We start from the raw sequence: 18,257 nt of genomic DNA, 5'->3' as shown, positions 1-18,257 counted from the left end.
GCACAGAGTCCTGACCTCAACCGTCTTGAACACCTTTGGAATAAATTAGAGCAGAGGCTGCAGTTCTGGTTTTTCCATCTAATTATGAACGCACTCCACACAAACCTTGATGAAGAAGTTTTACAGAATAGTTAAAGTAGCTATTGCTGGCAATGGTGGATCCATCATCAAATTAGACCTTATAGATTAGGAATAGGATGTCATCAAAGTTCATGTAAGTAAAAGTAGACAGACAAATACTTTTGGCAATAATGTGTATCTTTCCTACTCTTTGTAAATTATGTCACATTTAAACACAAAATTACAGCAAAGTGATTTGCTTTTATTAAGTATTAAACATAAACATAATTATTTCCTGTTTTTACATCCCTGTGCCAGTATACCCCATAATATAGCTGATAGAATGCTTTCATTATTATAATGCGCTCTGTGCATCACCAGTTCTCAAAACCTAAGTAGATAAAAACTGCTGACAGGTCTAACTTTTATACCTACTCGGCTTTATAGTGAACTTCATAATCATTATTACCAAAACAGAAATCTCCAAACACCTAAAATAGGTTTTCACCTCTTTGCTTCATCATCCTCAGCATCATCGCGCCTCCAGTGAATTTATAACTGCTCTGCTTCACAGAGGGCGCAGGCTAAGTGTTTTTGGTGTCCTTATCTCGCAGGATCTCTATCTTGTTTTAACGAGGCACTTGACCTCCCTCGACGCTCTCCTACTCCCCGAGTGACGCAGAAAAGTGGGCCGGCAGAGCGCTAAGAGCAGGAGTTTAGAGGACTAAACATCACTACTCAACCAGACTTCATTTAGGGAAGCCTATAGGTAAGAAGCCGCCTGTCTAATCTAATCTCGGACGTTCTTTCAATGAAACTCCTCGCTGGCGGAGACACCGGCATGAGCGCGGATGTATTCGAGAGCCAAAGAACGGACTTTTCCTCAAACTTGTAGCAACCATCTCTCTCTGTCTTGATTAAACTTTTTTTCTTGAATGAGGCTGGCACATCTGGACGCAGGGCTGTCGGAGCTGTCAAGTCCAGCGAAAACTTTTAGACGGAAGTGACTTTGGCTTATTCATCCCTAAACTTAGGGATAAATATACTGGAACGAGTTTGAAGTGAAATCTCCTATAATTTTTGCAACTTTTAAACAACTTTAAAAAAAAATAGCGCAAACATGGAACAGTCATTGCTCAGACTGACGTGCGTCTTGGTGGTTATCTGTTTGCTGGATAAAAGGTGAGTTAAATATAGAGGGATTTCTTTTTTTATTTAACGATGTTATCTTTTTATTTAAAAATTTTATAGGCCAATTTTCAATAAAATATTGATTAAATACGTTCAGTAAGTAGTTTGCAACTTAATATAAAAGTCATTCAGTCAGTCAGTCATTTTCTACCGCTTATTCCATAGTGGGTCACGGGGGAGCTGGTGCCTATCTCATTCATGAATGTAAACGCCGCACTAAAATCGTTTTTAAAACATAAGTTTATTATTTGCCCACTAAGGCAGTTGCTCCAATCTTTCTGCCGAAATCCCAACAGGTAGCAACTGTATCTGGAAGCACATCCAGTTTAAACTTTTGCATCACCACGCATGTCCTCTCCAGGTAACATATGAACAAGAAAGTTCCACATGCGGTAGAAACTGCACAGAAGTGGCGTGCAAAGTGTCTTGGTGTGTAAAAGCAACTGTGCACTCTGACTTGCTCCAGAGTGTTTGCATGTTAAGGTGTGCTTGAGCAGTGGTTGATGTGTGTTTGCCAAGAGTTACAGATGCTCGTCACTGAATGTTTATCAGACTGAGGCGAACTGAGGCACACACTGCCTGTGACTGAAGCGTACTGGTGATGAAAGAAAAAGCAGGACACATTTCAGATGTTTCAGCTGCCAGGCTTTTCCTTCTCGCTGCTTTTACTGATTGTGTGTGGCGTTGGAAAGAACTGAAACTGCCGTCGGCTGTATGTTGGTTCACATGATTGATCTGCAACACAAACTTCTCTGAGCTGAAAATTACTGTACCGTTAATAGGAAAGAGTTTGTTAAATAATATTTCCAGATCTGATTTATGAGGCAACATGGCAGGGGCTTTCCACTGTGTAATTAAAGCGGTATTTGTGAATCATCCAATATAGATTCACAGCGTACATACTGTGTATCAATACATATTAGGACGAAATTAACAGATTATGACAAGAATTCCCAAAAGCCATCTCTTTTTATTTAATTTCAGACTGTTTACAGTAATATAAATGATATTTTATGATGTATTATTATTACATTTAACAACCTCAATATTCCTAAAAATTGATTATCTGAAGAAGAAAAAGAAAAAATCAAATTGAAACGACAAGAAAAAAACGAACAGCGTTGAAAGTGCTTTAAAAACGGACACATCTGTAGCTGGTTTTGTAACCATTAACTCAGACTATTTGTGTATTTTTTTAAACTTTACAGGACTCTGCCACATTGGAGACCTGTCAGCTTTGGACATCTTTGTGTTTCTGTGTGAACTGAATATTGGGGTCACATTCAAGGAGACTTGGTGGTCTTAACTAGACTTTAGTGACTAACAAAACCTTGCAGAGCAGAGGCAAAAGGTTTGAGCCATAGATTCGTCCCGCTAATAACCCCCGACTTTATGCTTCTCACAGGGTGGAATCCAATGAGATCTTAGGTCTTAAGCTCCCCAACATCGAACCCATCCTGAATGCCAACACGGTTTGTCTGACACTACCCGGGCTGACAAGACGCCAGCTGGAGGTGTGCATGCGTAATCCAGACGTGACGGCTTCGGCAATCCAGGGGATCCAGATCGCCATCCACGAGTGCCAGCACCAGTTCAGAGGGCACCGTTGGAACTGCTCCAGTCTGGAGACAAGAAACAAAATACCCTATGACAGCATAGTCTTTAAAAGAGGTCAGTTTTACTGCATCCTTCTAAGATTTTTGCCCTTCCTGTTTACTGTTTGCATCTCATTAATAAAAACTCTTAGAATTGGGAAAAGCAGTCATTTTTATTTTTTTATAGCAATTAACTGCTGATTTGCTGTCTAAATGCATGAAAGATGAAGCAGTTGTCGGCTTCAGAGTTCAACGCTCAACACAGACTGCCAGGTATAAATTTGGATTTTAATTGGCTTGTGGTTTCCTCCTCAAACAGACTTCAATGAACTACCTTTAAAGCATGGGCTTACAGTGAGATTAGCCGGCACAGAGATACAAAAGATCCCAAAGAACGGTTAATATTATTGTTCAAAGCTTCAGAAAACTACACCAAGAGATGATTTTCCATTTTCATCAATGCCGCCTTGAAAGATGCCGTCCAGTGGTCAGGTCATCTCCAGTCACCAACAGACGTTCCTAACCACATTACTATTGCTCCTCAATAAACCACACAAAGGAGGAGATCATTTCAAAAGAAACTAGTCAACTTCAGACTACCAAACCTCCTGCAGATCGGTTTTCTCCAGTGCTTTGTTGTGCTTAGAGCTTTTCGAATTTGCCACAAAGGATGAAAGGGGATATTTCAAGCTGAGAAGCCTTCGGATGGTCTCATCCTATGTCATTGACTGGAAAAGGCATCAATTTCTTAGTAGAAGCACCTGGGTAGTTGGAACATGTGGCTAAACGTTTGAGTTTGGGGTTTAGTTTGCTTTCAGTGGTTTTTTTATTATCTTATAATTAAAATATTCTATTCAGCATATGGGAAGTGCAAAACAAAATGAAAAAAATGAACTTTAGAACTACCTATTTGGTGAAATGTAATTGACAATATCATCAATAATCCAGAAGGACCATATTACTTAGCATTTAAATAACACAGAGCTTGTGAAATACACTTAAGGAAAATGATTTAGCATTGGTTTTACTCTCAAGGAAGGAAAATTTTATTTAAAAATATTTCTGTTAATAATTTAATATGTATGTCAGATCATTTTGCCGTTTATACATATCTTTCCAAAAGTATTTATACAACAATCAACAATAACAGGCACAAACTTTTGAAGTGGCAGAAAAGTCATATATATCAATGGCAGAAGAATTCTCATTTAAAACTTGTGACCATGTGGAGTAGGACAGGCTCTGGTCAGATGAGATCAAACTTTAACTTTATGGCCCACATGCAAAATTCCTCTGTGTGCCATAAAACTAAAACTGCACATCACCCTGAACACACCCTTCCCACAATGAAACATGGTAATGGCAGCATAATGCTGAGGGGGGTGCATTTCTTAAGCGTGCACAAGAAAGCTGATCATGGTTGATTGGGTTGATGGAGCTAAAAACAGGCCAGTCATGGAAAAAAAAACATTCCAACAGCATAATCACATTTAGCATACAATCAGGGCTACAATGGAATGGTTCAGATCAAAGCATATTCATTTGTTAAAGTGCTCCAGTTAAAGTCTTGACTGAAGTAAGTGTGGCAAGACTTGAAAATTCCAATCTGACTTAACTTGCGCTACTCTTGCAGTTGGAAATGCAGCAAAATGTAGTGCTGTTGATATGTTGGAGCAGCAGCTTCTCTACAACTGAGAGGAAGTGGTTAGATAAGCTCATCAGGAAAGCCAGCTCTGTCCTAGGATGCCCCCTTGAGCTAGTGCGGGTTGTGGGAGACAGAAGGACTCTAGCAAAAATAACATCACCTTTGGACATTGTCTCCCACCCCTGAAACTGTTGCAGAATTGGACTGCTGCATCTTAGGTGCACAAAAGAGTGTTTCTGCAGATCCTTCCTCCCAGTAGCTGTTAGATGTTATTTCTCAGATTTTTATTCGAAACCATACACCACTTTTCTTTCAATTCAAAATTGTACACTTTGGGTTGGTGTATTACATAACCTCCTACTAAAATGCGCTGAAGTTTGTGGCTGTATCTTGAAAAAATGCAAAAACGTTTAAGGACTAGGTCTACATTAGGAAGGCACTGTGTATATTTGATCTCTAGCATTTGTGCAAATGTTTAGAGTTCCAGGCTTAGTTTTAATATATTGGTTCTATTATTGAAAATAAACTTTTTCACTACCCTGTATGCTTACGCATCTCTGGCCTTACTTTCCCTCATAACTGACTCAATCAAAGGCTGTTTGTCATTATTAGGAGGCAGTTGCTAGTTGTCTGGCATCCCTGGTTTGCCTCGGGTGCAGAAACTCCAAACCACTGACATAAACAACCTCTTTAAATAAGATGATTCATCTGTTGCATGTTGATACGGTCCCCTCCACAGAAGCTGAAAAATGGATACAATTTAACATGCTGCAGCCATTATTGTGTGCAGCTACTGTAGAGTGGCGGTGCTTTCAGTGAAACATGTTTACAGACTAGATGGGATGTGGTACTCTTTTCAGCAAAACTGCCTGTAGAAATAGATCTGACTGTCTTACATGCATAGATTGAGTATGCCAACTTAATACCTTTATTTTTATTTATGTTTAATACCTTTTTTAATAGTTTTTAAAAGCAAGATCTGTCATTGGATAGCATAATATAAACAATTTAGATGTCTAATTTTGCTACATCAGAAGCTGTTGGATCCTCAGGCTATGCCACAGATCTCTGCTGATGGTCTCTTGTGAATTTTCTTGGCTCATGCTTATTCTTACTCAGCTTGCATTTAAAACTAGGCTAAGGAGGAACCCAGGCAAGACATGGATCAACAGAAGTAGGAAAATCGGTCCATCACACTCTGTCATTCTTTCTTTCATTTCGCCTCTCCTTATCTGTCACTGGGCCTGCTCCTAATGCTTTTACTTCTCTTGCCAGAGCGAGTACTTGTGAATTTGCTCTCAGCACTTTCCCAACTCTCGGAGGCAAACGCATAAACCTGTTTAGTTGGTTTCTGTAACACAAAGTGACAGTTTCTTTGAAACTTTAATTCATTTTGCCACTTCCTCTGCCATCAGTTCAGCCGGGCGTGCCGCAGCCGGTGAATTATTTGTTAGATTGATTTTTTCCCAAGTCTTCCAGGGCCCTGTGTGGAGGAGTCCAGAGCAGAGCTGGACAGGAGCTAAAACAGGATTTCTATGTAGGGAGGTGTGCCTAAGTGCCATCTCTCCTCTCCCACCTTATACAGGTCAAATTGTTAGGTTGGAGGTGGTAGATGGGGAATTCCTTGGTTAAATTATGTATATAAGAGTTTAAGTTAGAGTATTCTTTCTTATAATAACAAATAATAAGAAAAGATCACTTTTATCATTAATTCACCTGTTAAAAAATGTAACCATCAGTAAATCAGATGACAGTTTTTGCTTTATAAACATGATAAATAACTCATTTTGGATTTTAGGTGTAGAAGATCAAACTTTCCTGTGGCTTGCAATATGACACAAGATCATTTCCAACCTATATTTTTAACACAACACTCAAGATGTGATCTACGTCATGCTTTACACTGTCTTTAGTGACAATGCCTGCTAACCTTCTTGCCTTCTGAAAATCAGAAATCTATCGGCATTAACCAGCACATAGCCAAATTCTGTTTAAGAGTGAATGTACATCCTCTAATAAAAGAATATCAATCTTTTAAGGACAAATATCAATTTAGATCATGAAAAGAAAAATGTAACAATAAAATATGTCAAGCTATTTAATTAAAGGCCTGCCCTTTGACAACATTAGCTTACATCTGCGAAGTGGTCAGTCAAAGCCAGGAATTGCCAGCAACTTCATTGGTTAGAGCGGGGGTTCTACTGTTACCTCTTTCTATTTCACAGCTACCCACCAGGTTGTCTCTGCAAGTGCCTCCCTTGGTAATTCAGAGGCCTAAAAGCAGTAGGTAGACTTCAAACCCTCATGCCACCTTGCTCCTTACCTAATTCACACCAGGAAAAGGTTGTCTCAGGCCTGACTAGCAAGTGTTTTGTGAGAGGTACTTAAGGTTCTGTGATATGGCCCCTCTCTAAAACATCTTTGAGCCATCGCACATAAACTGATCAAACGGGCCATGTCCCGACAGGACGTGCTCTTAGCCTCATAAAGTTGGCAGTGAAGTTTTAGCTGTGCTGTAGGTTTGATTGTAGCAATGTAGTTGCTGCCCCCGACTTCATACCTACTTGTCAACTTGGTTCTGTGGCTTTAATGGTTCAGAGCTATAAAATAAGCCCATTTAAAAAAATGCTTTCAAGCTGGGCCTAAGAAACCTTCCTCTCGCATTAATGTGTTTTATGTAACGACCAGGGTGGTATGAGAGCTGAACAGAATAGATTTGCCGATTAGATATGAAGAGTGTGTGATCAGTGCGATACTCTAAAACAACCAACCAACCAGCATTACAGCCCATGGGTTTATGAAACCAGTGTCATCATGTTCAGTGCTTTGCAACAATATTCCTACCCCTTAACATTTTTCACATTTTGTCACATTGTAGCCTCTGTGTATTTTATTTGGATTTTTTTGTTAAAGACCAATACAAAGTAATGTATAATTGAGAAAGAAAAAGAAAATCTCCAAAATTATAATTAAAAATCAGAAAAGTGTGGCATGTATTTGTGTACTCTGATACCCCAAAATAAAATTCAGTGTCTTCTGAAGCCACCCATTTAGTAAATTAAATCCACGTGTGTGTAATTTATTCTCAGTATACATTCCTGTTAAAAAGTATTTGCACCTTATAGATTCCATCTGTTTTAGTTTTTTTGTTGTTTTCAAAAATGTTTCAAAAGGTTTCTTATCGATACAGAAAAATACTTGATAAAACCAAAAAATGTTTTCAAATAATGCTTTTAATTATTAAGGGGAAAAGGTATTCAAACCAACCTGCCACTTTGTGAAAAAGCAGTTCTTTGCAATTAGATATTTCAAGCTTGAACTGAATTGGACTGGAGTCCAGACATTCACTAGACCACTCCATAACCTTTATTTTATTGTAGTGGTTTGAGCCATCAAGAGGTCAATGTGCTGGTGTGCTTTGAATCATCGTCTTACTGTCCAAACCAAGTGTCTCTGAGCCTAAGGTCATGAACATTGTCCTTCAGGATATCCATAAGACAGAAGAATTCATGGTTCCAACAGCTAATTGCAATTTTTGCCAGATCTGAAGCAGCAAAGCAGCTCCAGATCATAACACCACCACCTCCATGTTGATAGGTGTTATTTTATTATCATGTTATTTTATTGTAATACTGTATTAGATTTGCAGCAGATGTAACGGGTTGCACACCTTCCACAAACTTCCACTTTTGTCTTGTTGGTCCACAAAATATTTTTATAAGTCTATTATAAGTCTTGGTATGTTTTCTGGCAAATATCCTTTGTGTTCTTTTGGTCAGTATTGTTTTTTACCTCTCACGTAGCTGCCATTTTTGCATAGCCTCATTCTTCTTGTTAAATCATGAGCATTTACGTTAACTGAGAACAATTAGTCTTACAGTGGTTTAGATGTTCTGGTTTTTGGAAGCCCTTGGATGAGTTGTTGATGTACTCTTGGAGTAATTTTGGTAGACAAGCCACTCCTACTACTAGAAAGTTCGCCACTGTTACCATTGAATGGCTCTAACTGTGGTTTGCTGTAGTCCCAAAGCCTTAGAAAGTGCTTTGTAACCATTTCCAGTCTGGTGAGGTGTCCATGATTTTAGATCGAGGCATTATGTGTAGCTTTTAAAGTCTTTTGTCAGACAGGTTCTGTCTAAATGATTTCTGTATTCTATAGTCATGGCAGTAGTCATGGCTGAATTTAGTGGGTAAAACTGAACCAAAAATGTGGTTTTGCCAGTGGTATTGCAATTATATTTTCAGTTATGGCTTTGTATTGCTTTTTTATATTTGAATAAATGAAATCATCATTTGAAAGCTAAATTTTTGTTTACTTGTGTATTAAAAATGTTTAAAGATTTAAGCAGGACAAAGATTTAAAAACCCAAGAAATCTGTAGGAGCCAAAGTTTTTCACAGGAATGTTAATACATAATTTCTGTGAAGGCCTCCTTAGGACAGCTGTGGGGCTTAAAGAGGGGCTCTTTTTTGCGGCCAATATTGCAGAAACATCTATGTAAAAAAAAATCCTAGAGGTAGATCTACAGCAAAGCATCGGAACATAGCTTTATAGTGTTGTGTGAAGCGGCAAATATCGTTTTACCATTATTACATCAGCACATGCTTATATTGACAGTGTGCAAATTTTGGTGATTGCCACTTCTTTTTAATACACAAAAAAAAAACATTTCAGGTGAAAGTTTTATATACATCCCAGAAAGATCTTTGGTCATTTCTGATTGAAATTTAGGCATTATAATGTACTGGGCTATGTTCCGGATAACATTGTAGCCCAATTTTTTAAGACACATTTTTTTCTGTATTGGTCTTTTGCTTGTTGCAGTTGTAACTGTTGACATACAGGGTGTCATTCAGATTTGCATTATTTGCTTTCAGTAGACAAGTAAAATACTTATTTTTTTAGGAGCGTTTATGAGATTGGATTTAAATACTCTGAGTATACAACATTTTTAAATGTTTTGTAACTGTGCCATTTCTGTGAGAATGACTCTCATTTATTTATTATAAGGCTGTCTTTGAGTTTTTATGTGTTCATCATTAGGCAATATATGCTGAGCAAAGAATTTCAGTACGGCAGCAACTGCGTCAAACATTACACCATAATCTCTCAAAAACAAAGCAGTTTTAAGTTTTCTGACTGGTGTATAAAGAAGGAAGTAACCTCAAATAGTGCTAAAAAGGCAAGTTAAAAGTTTTTTTATATGACTCCAACAAGCAGCTTGGATCATTTCCCCCTTTCAAACTGCTGTGCTGTAAACTCCTGAGTGGTTTCTTTTCATGTTCGCTTTACAAGTTTCCATTCTAATCCACACTATTTTCTAAAGCTGCAAGTGGCAGCCACTGGGGCCGCTTTTACAAACACCACAGATGGGACAAACACAAGTTCTTCTGCCTTACTTCACCCCCAATTACTCCACAAATGAATATTGATTTCTTTGTCATGGGGCGAATGAATACATGTATTGTATGTGCATGTAAGGAATGTTTAAAGTAATACTGCTCTTACAAATTACAGTCCAGATAAAGTAGAAGTGTACACATTATATTTGCTACCTGCTATCATGGAGAAAAATATGTATATAGTTGAACAGGTGAAATCAGTTATACAGTCAACAAAGTGATTACATCCATACAAGTATTTAATCACCGCCTCTTCTTGCCCTGATCCTTCTGAGCCAATTTGGCTCAATTACAAGGCAAAAAGCCGCAATATGGCGTAAGCAGCTTCTCTAGAATAAACAAGTACATTTTTCATTAAGTTTTCAGCACCACATTTAAAAAGATGAAAGTCAGGGGAATAATCAAACTAGATCATCCAGAAAAATAAGTGAGTAACCAAGTTGACTGGTGGGTTTGATCTGTATAAAAGCTCCAAATAACATTAAAAGGGATAGATCAAAATCAGAAATATTTCTATCCCAGCTTCCTGTTTATGTTGGTGTACTTCATCTCTAAACAGACCTTGTACAGTGCGTTTTAAAAACATTCAGAGGCCTTGACATTTCCATATTTTGTCCATGTTACTACCACTACACTACAATATAGTTTATTGGGCCTTTATGCGATAGAGTCCTAATAAACAAGACAAGTTTAAATTTTAAAACCTTGTATGATTTTTTTACAATTCTACACTAATTTATGTTGGTCTATCACATACAATCTCACTAAAATACTCTGAAATGTATGGTTGTAACTTGACAAAATGTGAATAGCTCAGTTGGTAACATACTGTATATGTGTAGCAGCAGAATAAACTGAAAAAGACAAGCATCATTTGTCACTGTCTGTGACTGCCTTTTGTGTTGTTGAATGGGAGTGGTAGCAGTTTGTTCATGTTCTTCAGGTCTACCAGGAGAAACTACTTAACTGTTAGGAACCGGCTGATGTTGTCCCATGAATTTCCCCAAGCTTGTCTCTTCATTTCATAAAGGGAAGCAATATCTGTAATATGTGTCATTTGGAATGCAAAGCTGTCAAGTGATGATTTAAAACGTATTGAGTATCATGCATGAGCATGACCATTTGCTACTTAATTAAGAAGGATGAAATAGCAGCTCATTCGTTACAACAATAGTAAAATTGATTGACAAAGAGGATTTCTTTTTTGGTCATCAATTTTCTTTAAAATTTCATATTTTCTCGGACACATGCCTGATATATTTGATATACTCGTACTCGTCGTCTTCCGCTTATCCGGGACTGGGTCGCGGGGGCACCAGACTCAGCAGAGACACCCAGACGTCCCTCTCCCCAGATACCTCCTCCAGCTCCTCCAGGGGGAGCCCAAGGGGTTCCCAGGCCAGCCGAAAGACAGTCCCTCCAGCGTGTCCTGGTCCGTCCCCTGGGCCTCCTCCCGGTGGGACATGCCTGGAACACCTCCCAAGGAAGGCGTCCAGGAGGCATCCGGTATAGATGCCCGAGCCACCTCAACTGACTCCTCTCGATGTGGAGGAGCAGCGGCTCTACTCCGAGCCCCTCCCGGATGGCTGGAGGGACTCTAAGGGAGTGCCCAGGCCCAGCCACCCTACGGAGGAAGCTCATTTCAGGCGTTTTTATCCGGGATCTCATTTTTCGGTCATGACCCAAAGTTCCTGGCCATAGGTGAGGGCAGGAACGTAGACTGACCAGTAAATTGAGAGCTTCGGCTTTCGGCTTAGCTCTCTCTTCACCACAACGGACCGGCACAGCGCCCTCATTACTGCAGGAGTCGCACCGATCCGTCTGTCGAAACCCCGAGATACTTGAACTGCTCCACTTGAGGCAGGAAGTCCCCTCCAACCTGAAGAGGACAAGCCACCCTTTTCCGGTCGAGAACCATGGCCTCTGACTTGGAGGAGCTGATCTTCATCCCAGCCGCTTCACAGCGCATGCTGTAGGTCTTGGCTAGAGGGGGCCAGCAGGACACGTCATCTGCAAAAAGAACAGACGAAATCCACTGGTCCCCAAACCAGACCCCCTCCGGCCCTTGGCTGCATCTAGAAATCTTGTCCATAAAAGTTATGAACAGGACCGGTGACAAAGGGCAGCCCTGCCGGAGTCCAACATGCACCGGGAACAGGTCCGACTTAGTGCCGGCAATGCGGACCAAACTCCTGCTCCGCTTGTACAGGTACCAGATGGCCCCTAATAAAGGGCCCCCGATTCCATACTCCTGAAGCACCCCCCACTGGGCATCACGAGGGACACAGTCCAATGCTTTCTCCAGGTCCACAAAACACATGTGGACCGGTTGGGCAAACTCCCATGAACCCTCGAGTACCCTGTAGAGTGTATAGAGCTGGTCCAGTGTTCCACGGCCGGGACGAAAACCACACTGCTCCTCCTGAAGCCGAGGTACGACTATCGGCCGGACTCTCCTCTCCAATAACTGGGCGTAGTCCTTACCAGGGTTATTTGATATATTTACATTTATGTATGCAGGTTTTGTGAATATCTACATCTAACATTGACTTTATTGTAGCTTGATGAGTTCCCTAATTACACTGTGTGAGAGTGTCTAATAAAAGTATTTGCACCTGTTGAACTTTCCCACGTTTGTCATGTTGCAACAATGAACCACAATGCATTTTATATTAACTCACAGAGCACTGTTTAGTCCATCATCTAAAATGCAAAGGGTACGGCTCAACTGGCTGTATGCCTAAACTGACAGGCTTAGCAAAAAAAGCATTAATCAGAGAAGTAGCCAAAAAGCCTATGGTAACTCTGGAGGAGCTGCATAGATCCCCAACTCTGGTGGGAGAATCTGTTGCCAGGGCAACTCTTAGTTGTGTGCTCCACAAAATCTGCCCTTTGTAAAAAACTGAAAAGAAAATTGTAAATGTTGAAAAAAAGGCTAGTTTGATTTTGCCAAGAGCAAAGTGGAAGAAGATGCTCTGGTCAGGTGACCACATGCTAAACACAATATGTGGTGGAAAACTAAGTGCTAAATACACTATCCCCATGGCAAAGCACAGCAGTGGCAGCATCATACTGTGGGGATATTTTTTTTCAACAGGGCCAGGGAAGCTGGTTAGACTGAGAGAAAAAGGATAGAGCTTAACACAGTGCTGAATAGAAATGTACACCACTTTTTTCAGACTTTTAACTAGACAAAAACCAAAAGCATGTATCATTTTTCTTACCCTTCACAATAATGCACTACTTTGTGTTGGCCTAAAATCACATTAAAATCACATAAAAAACCTATAAAATCCCTATAAAATACACCAAGGTTTATGTGCAAGTCTGCAAAGCGCTGTATTTTGTAAATGGTCCTTTTTTCTTTATTTTACGTTGCTCTGATGCTGATGTTTCTTTCCAGGCATTATCTGTTTGAGGTGAAAGCATCTTTTTAATTAGAACATATGTTTTTGTGGTCTTTTGCATCTTTAAAACTTGTTTTTTATTGTAAAAATTATATTATTTGTTTCTTTTGACTTGAGCTTTTGACTTTGCCTGTACACACAGGTTTTCGAGAGAGTGCCTTCGCGTATGCAATTGCAGCAGCTGGGGTGGTGCACGCTGTGGCCAACGCCTGCTCCATGGGAAAACTGAAAGCATGCGGTTGTGACGAGAAGCGGCGCGGGGACGAGGAGGCGTTTCGGCTCAAGCTTAGCCGCTTACAGCTGGAGGCCATTCAGAGAGGGAAGGGGATGGTTCACGGTGTGATGGAGCACTACCCTGCTGACCTCTCCGGACTGCAGACGGACACCTGGGAGTGGGGTGGCTGCAGCCCTGATGTGGAATTTGGGGAAAAGTTCTCACGGGACTTCCTGGATTCTCGTGAAACTTACAGAGACATCCATGCAAGAATGAGGTTGCATAATAATAAAGTTGGGAGGCAGGTGAGTGTGTCTGCACAACATCACATACTTGAAGTTATTTATCTTTTGGCTTTTGCAAAACAGTACATATAATTATATAAAGTCTGTTGTAGTACGCTCAATTGAGTGGGATCGTCTGTTGAAATCATACCTGTAACTAAATAGGATTAAGTTGAGGCTCATAAAACAGTCTATACAGAATTTTAAAAATAAGTTTCAGAAAACCATCAGCACTGCAGTGTTTATATTCCTTTTTTCAGTTTTAATTTAAAACAAATCTTTCTTTTGAAAGTTTTTAGGCAATTGTTAAGTTGGAAGATGGTGTTTGATGTTAGTCCTCAAATATTTTGTCAACATCTAATAAGAAAGTACATAAGACCTGCATAATGTCACCCACTGGTTCATGGATTGTTGTTTTGAGGCCTTCAGTTTGTCACTTTGTTGTATCCATCTCGGATTTTATAAGCCAACGAGAAGTGCAGAAAACAGGTCTTATTAGGAACACAAAACACTATTCACATCCAACAGGAGCCACCTATCAAGACCTACAGCCTTGATTTTGCTGTATTGAAACACTAAGTGTGATCTACAAGTACACAGAGAATTAAAAGATAACCCAACAGACATGTGTTGGGAAAGAGATACACAAAAAGAAGACTTTAAACACGTCTGTCAACAAACAGTACAAGAATCTCCTAAAATTTAGATGTTGTACAGCTATGATACTGAAGTACAGGTCCTTCTCAAAATATTAGCATATTGTGATAAAGTTAATTATTTTCCATAATGTCATGATGAAAATTTAACATTCATATATTTTAGATTCATTGCACACTAACTGAAATATTTCAGGTCTTTTATTGTCTTAATACGGATGATTTTGGCATACAGCTCATGAAAACCCAAAATTCCTATCTCACAAAATTAGCATATCATTAAAAGGGTCTCTAAACGAGCTATGAACCTAATCATCTGAATCAACAAGTTAACTCTAAACACCTGCAAAAGATTCCTGAGGCCTTTAAAACTCCCAGCCTGGTTCATCACTCAAAACCCCAATCATGGGTAAGACTGCCGACCTGACTGCTGTCCAGAAGGCCACTACTGACACCCTCAAGCAAGAGGGTAAGACACAGAAAGACATTTCTGAACAAATAGGCTGTTCCCAGAGTGCTGTATCAAGGCACCTCAGTGGGAAGTCTGTGGGAAGGAAAAAGTGTGGCAGAAAACGCTGCACAACGAGAAGAGGTGACCGGACCCTGAGGAAGATTGTGGAGAAGGGCCGATTCCAGACCTTGGGGGACCTGCGGAAGCAGTGGACTGAGTCTGGAGTAGAAACATCTAGAGCCACCGTGCACAGGCGTGTGCAGGAAATGGGCTACAGGTGCCGCATTCCCCAGGTCAAGCCACTTTTGAACCAGAAACAGCGGCAGAAGCACCTGACCTGGGCTACAGAGAAGCAGCACTGGACTGATGCTCAGTGGTCCAAAGTACTTTTTTCGGATGAAAGCAAATTTTGCATGTCATTCAGAAATCAAGGTGCCAGAGTCTGGAGGAAGACTGGGGAGAAGGAAATGCCAAAATGCCAGAAGTCCAGTGTCAAGTACCCACAGTCAGTGATGGTCTGGGGTGCCGTGTCAGCTGCTGGTGTTGGTCCACTGTGTTTTATCAAGGGCAGGGTCAATGCAGCTAGCTATCAGGAGATTTTGGAGCACTTCATGCTTCCATCTGCTGAAAAGCTTTATGGAGATGAAGATTTCATTTTTCAGCACGACCTGGCACCTGCTCACAGTGCCAAAACCACTGGTAAATGGTTTACTGACCATGGTATCACTGTGCTCAATTTGCCTGCCAACTCTCCTGACCTGAACCCCATAGAGAATCTGTGGGATATTGTGAAGAGAACGTTGAGAGACTCAAGACCCAACACTCTGGATGAGCTAAAGGCCGCTATCGAAGCATCCTGGGCCTCCATAAGACCTCAGCAGTGCCACAGGCTGATTGCCTCCATGCCACGCCGCATTGAAGCAGTCATTTCTGCCAAAGGATTCCCGACCAAGTATTGAGTGCATAACTGTACATGATTATTTGAAGGTTGACGTTTTTTGTATTAAAAACATTTTTCTTTTATTGGTCGGATGAAATATGCTAATTTTGTGAGATAGGAATTTTGGGTTTTCATGAGCTGTATGCCAAAATCATCCGTATTAAGACAATAAAAGACCTGAAATATTTCAGTTAGTGTGCAATGAATCTAAAATATATGAATGTAAAATTTTCATCATGACATTATGGAAAATAATGAACTTTATCACAATGTGCTAATATTTTGAGAAGGACCTGTAGATCAGAACTGATAAACAGAGGTGGCTTTAGTATTCCTATTTGAGGAGTCTAGGTGCATAAATATAAAGCAGCAGGATTTGTGAAATTTAAAATGCTTCAAAAAATCTAAACAACTTAAGTTTTTCTTGACCTGTCAGGTGTTTTAAAGCTGTATGGGGCTGATTAAATTTTATAAATTGTAGCTTTTGATATTCCTACACAGGCATGAGGCTTTTAGTCCTTTGTCATAGTTAATCAAACCACAATATGCTGTGACGCTGTTTAATGCAAATATGATAGTATTTTCTATTTTCTATGCTCAGGCATGTGAGAGTTGCAGTACTGTAAAAAAAAAAATATATATTAAATAACAATTTTTGGCTGGTTCAACACTGCTGTTTGTTTCTGCGTCGACTCTGAGAGCCTAGTATTGTACGGCCTGTTTTCATGAAAGAATACAGAATAGCTTAATTGTTCAACGCTGAAATATGTTGCAGTTTTTTGTGCCCAAATTTGTAGAATGACTACACTTAAACTAAATCTCCTTATTGCTCTGAATATTATTCCTTTTTGCCATTCTGCTCTTCAGAGAATAACAATAGGAGCATGACAAGTAGACCATAGCTGGTTAATTAGTCAGGATATTTGTTTCGCTAAAATGCTGCTAGTAGCTTCCCAGGTATGCTTTAATAACAGCTCCTTTAAATTTTATTGCCATGACTTTGCAAAAATCTGACTGATCCTTAGCAGTAATCAATGGTACACCAAAAGAGATGAAGGAGGGTCGAGCCCTGAGAAATTCTGCTCCAAGCAGCCAGAAAAACACTTTCACTGGCATCTGATTACAAGGGTTTTTGAAACTGTGCTTTTTAAACCTTGATATACTTTCATGCCTGTAATCGGCACATGCCTACTACTTGTTGCTGAAAGCTCTATATAAATAAACTTGACTTGACTTAAACTTGACTTGACTTGACTACAGAAATAGATCTAACATTTTGCTATATATAGACACACATTATTGCTATAAACCTCTGTTTGAGATTAATAATTTGGCCATAAATGCTTCTTGAAGGATAGAGTGAAAGTGGCAAAAATTATAACTCTAAATTATTTATTGATGGTGGAATTAGTGCTTATCTTCATAAAGAAAAAAATCCTAATGAAATGCATTAGACACTGCTCCTCTGTTGAGGCGGTGCACATTTGAGATTTAATTATTAGAAGTAATTATGATAAAATGAATCCCTTAGTAGTGGTTTTTCCCATCTTTAAGCTTTTCTACTTCTCCTACACTCCTGATTCCTGAGTTTTAGTATATTGTATCTGTCTTAAAGTATTAGTCTTTGTTGCAAAAATCTATTCCGGTTTTTCAAGCATTTTCCTTCAAGCGTCAAATAATATGCTACCAGAAACATTGTTGGTGTTAGAAAACTATACATGTTTATGGATCAGACAAGTCTACAGATGTAGAGTTTTTGAGAATATATTTGAAACTATTCCAGCTGCTGTATATTTTCGTTTCAACTGGTCTCACCTCATTTGTGAAGAATTTCCCTTTAGTTTGAAGTTCAAAGGTTTTTTTGTAATAGAAATGTAGAATAATGATATGAAGTTGTCACACTGAAGATTAATGAGAGTGCAAGAGGTTGTAATTAGCTGAGAATTTATTTCAGCCTAATATTTTTTTCAACAGCAGCGATCACAACCGTCACCATTTGAAAAGACTCTCAAACTGACTAGTTCTAAAGGATTTGCCCTTGGGGCAACACAAGAGAAAATGTAAATGACATTGATAAGCCTTGGCAGCGTCCAGCTCTGTTGTGGTAGAGAGACAAGAAGCAACCATAAATTGCTCATTGTACCCCCATTTCCTCCTGAGTAATTTGGGACTGTATCTTTTCATCAGTTTACTTCTGGTTTCCTTGACTATGCAGACAAAACACAAATGTGGGGCTTGTCAGCTAATTGCAGCAACAGCTGACCTCCCTGTTGTAGCTGGATGGTAAAGTTAGTCATACACACAGGGCAGTGACAAAAGGTTTTAATTAGGGCCTCTCAACATGAGAGTGAAAATGGGGGGGGGGGGATACATGAGTTACAATAAATTATTAAGCCAAAAAAAGAAGATGGT

General features: G+C 39.6%; 1 protein-coding gene across 1 annotated transcript in view; it reads left to right on the top strand.

Annotated features, from left to right (window-relative positions):
* Window positions 1-824: 824 nt before the first annotated feature.
* wnt10a (wingless-type MMTV integration site family, member 10a) overlaps window positions 825-18,257 on the top strand; it is a 38,487-nt gene continuing 21,054 nt past the window's right edge. The window contains exons 1-3 of the mRNA XM_047370902.1: window positions 825-1,242; window positions 2,657-2,922; window positions 13,443-13,819. Coding sequence (XP_047226858.1) covers window positions 1,181-1,242; window positions 2,657-2,922; window positions 13,443-13,819 — 705 coding nt within the window. The 5' untranslated portion in view covers window positions 825-1,180. The remainder of the gene's footprint in view (window positions 1,243-2,656; window positions 2,923-13,442; window positions 13,820-18,257) is intronic.

Source organism: Girardinichthys multiradiatus, chromosome 7, assembly GCF_021462225.1.
Source record: "Girardinichthys multiradiatus isolate DD_20200921_A chromosome 7, DD_fGirMul_XY1, whole genome shotgun sequence".
NCBI lineage: Eukaryota > Metazoa > Chordata > Actinopteri > Cyprinodontiformes > Goodeidae > Girardinichthys > Girardinichthys multiradiatus.
The sequence above is the reverse complement of the archived record's forward strand: the minus strand, read 5'-3'. Positions and strand labels throughout refer to the sequence as shown.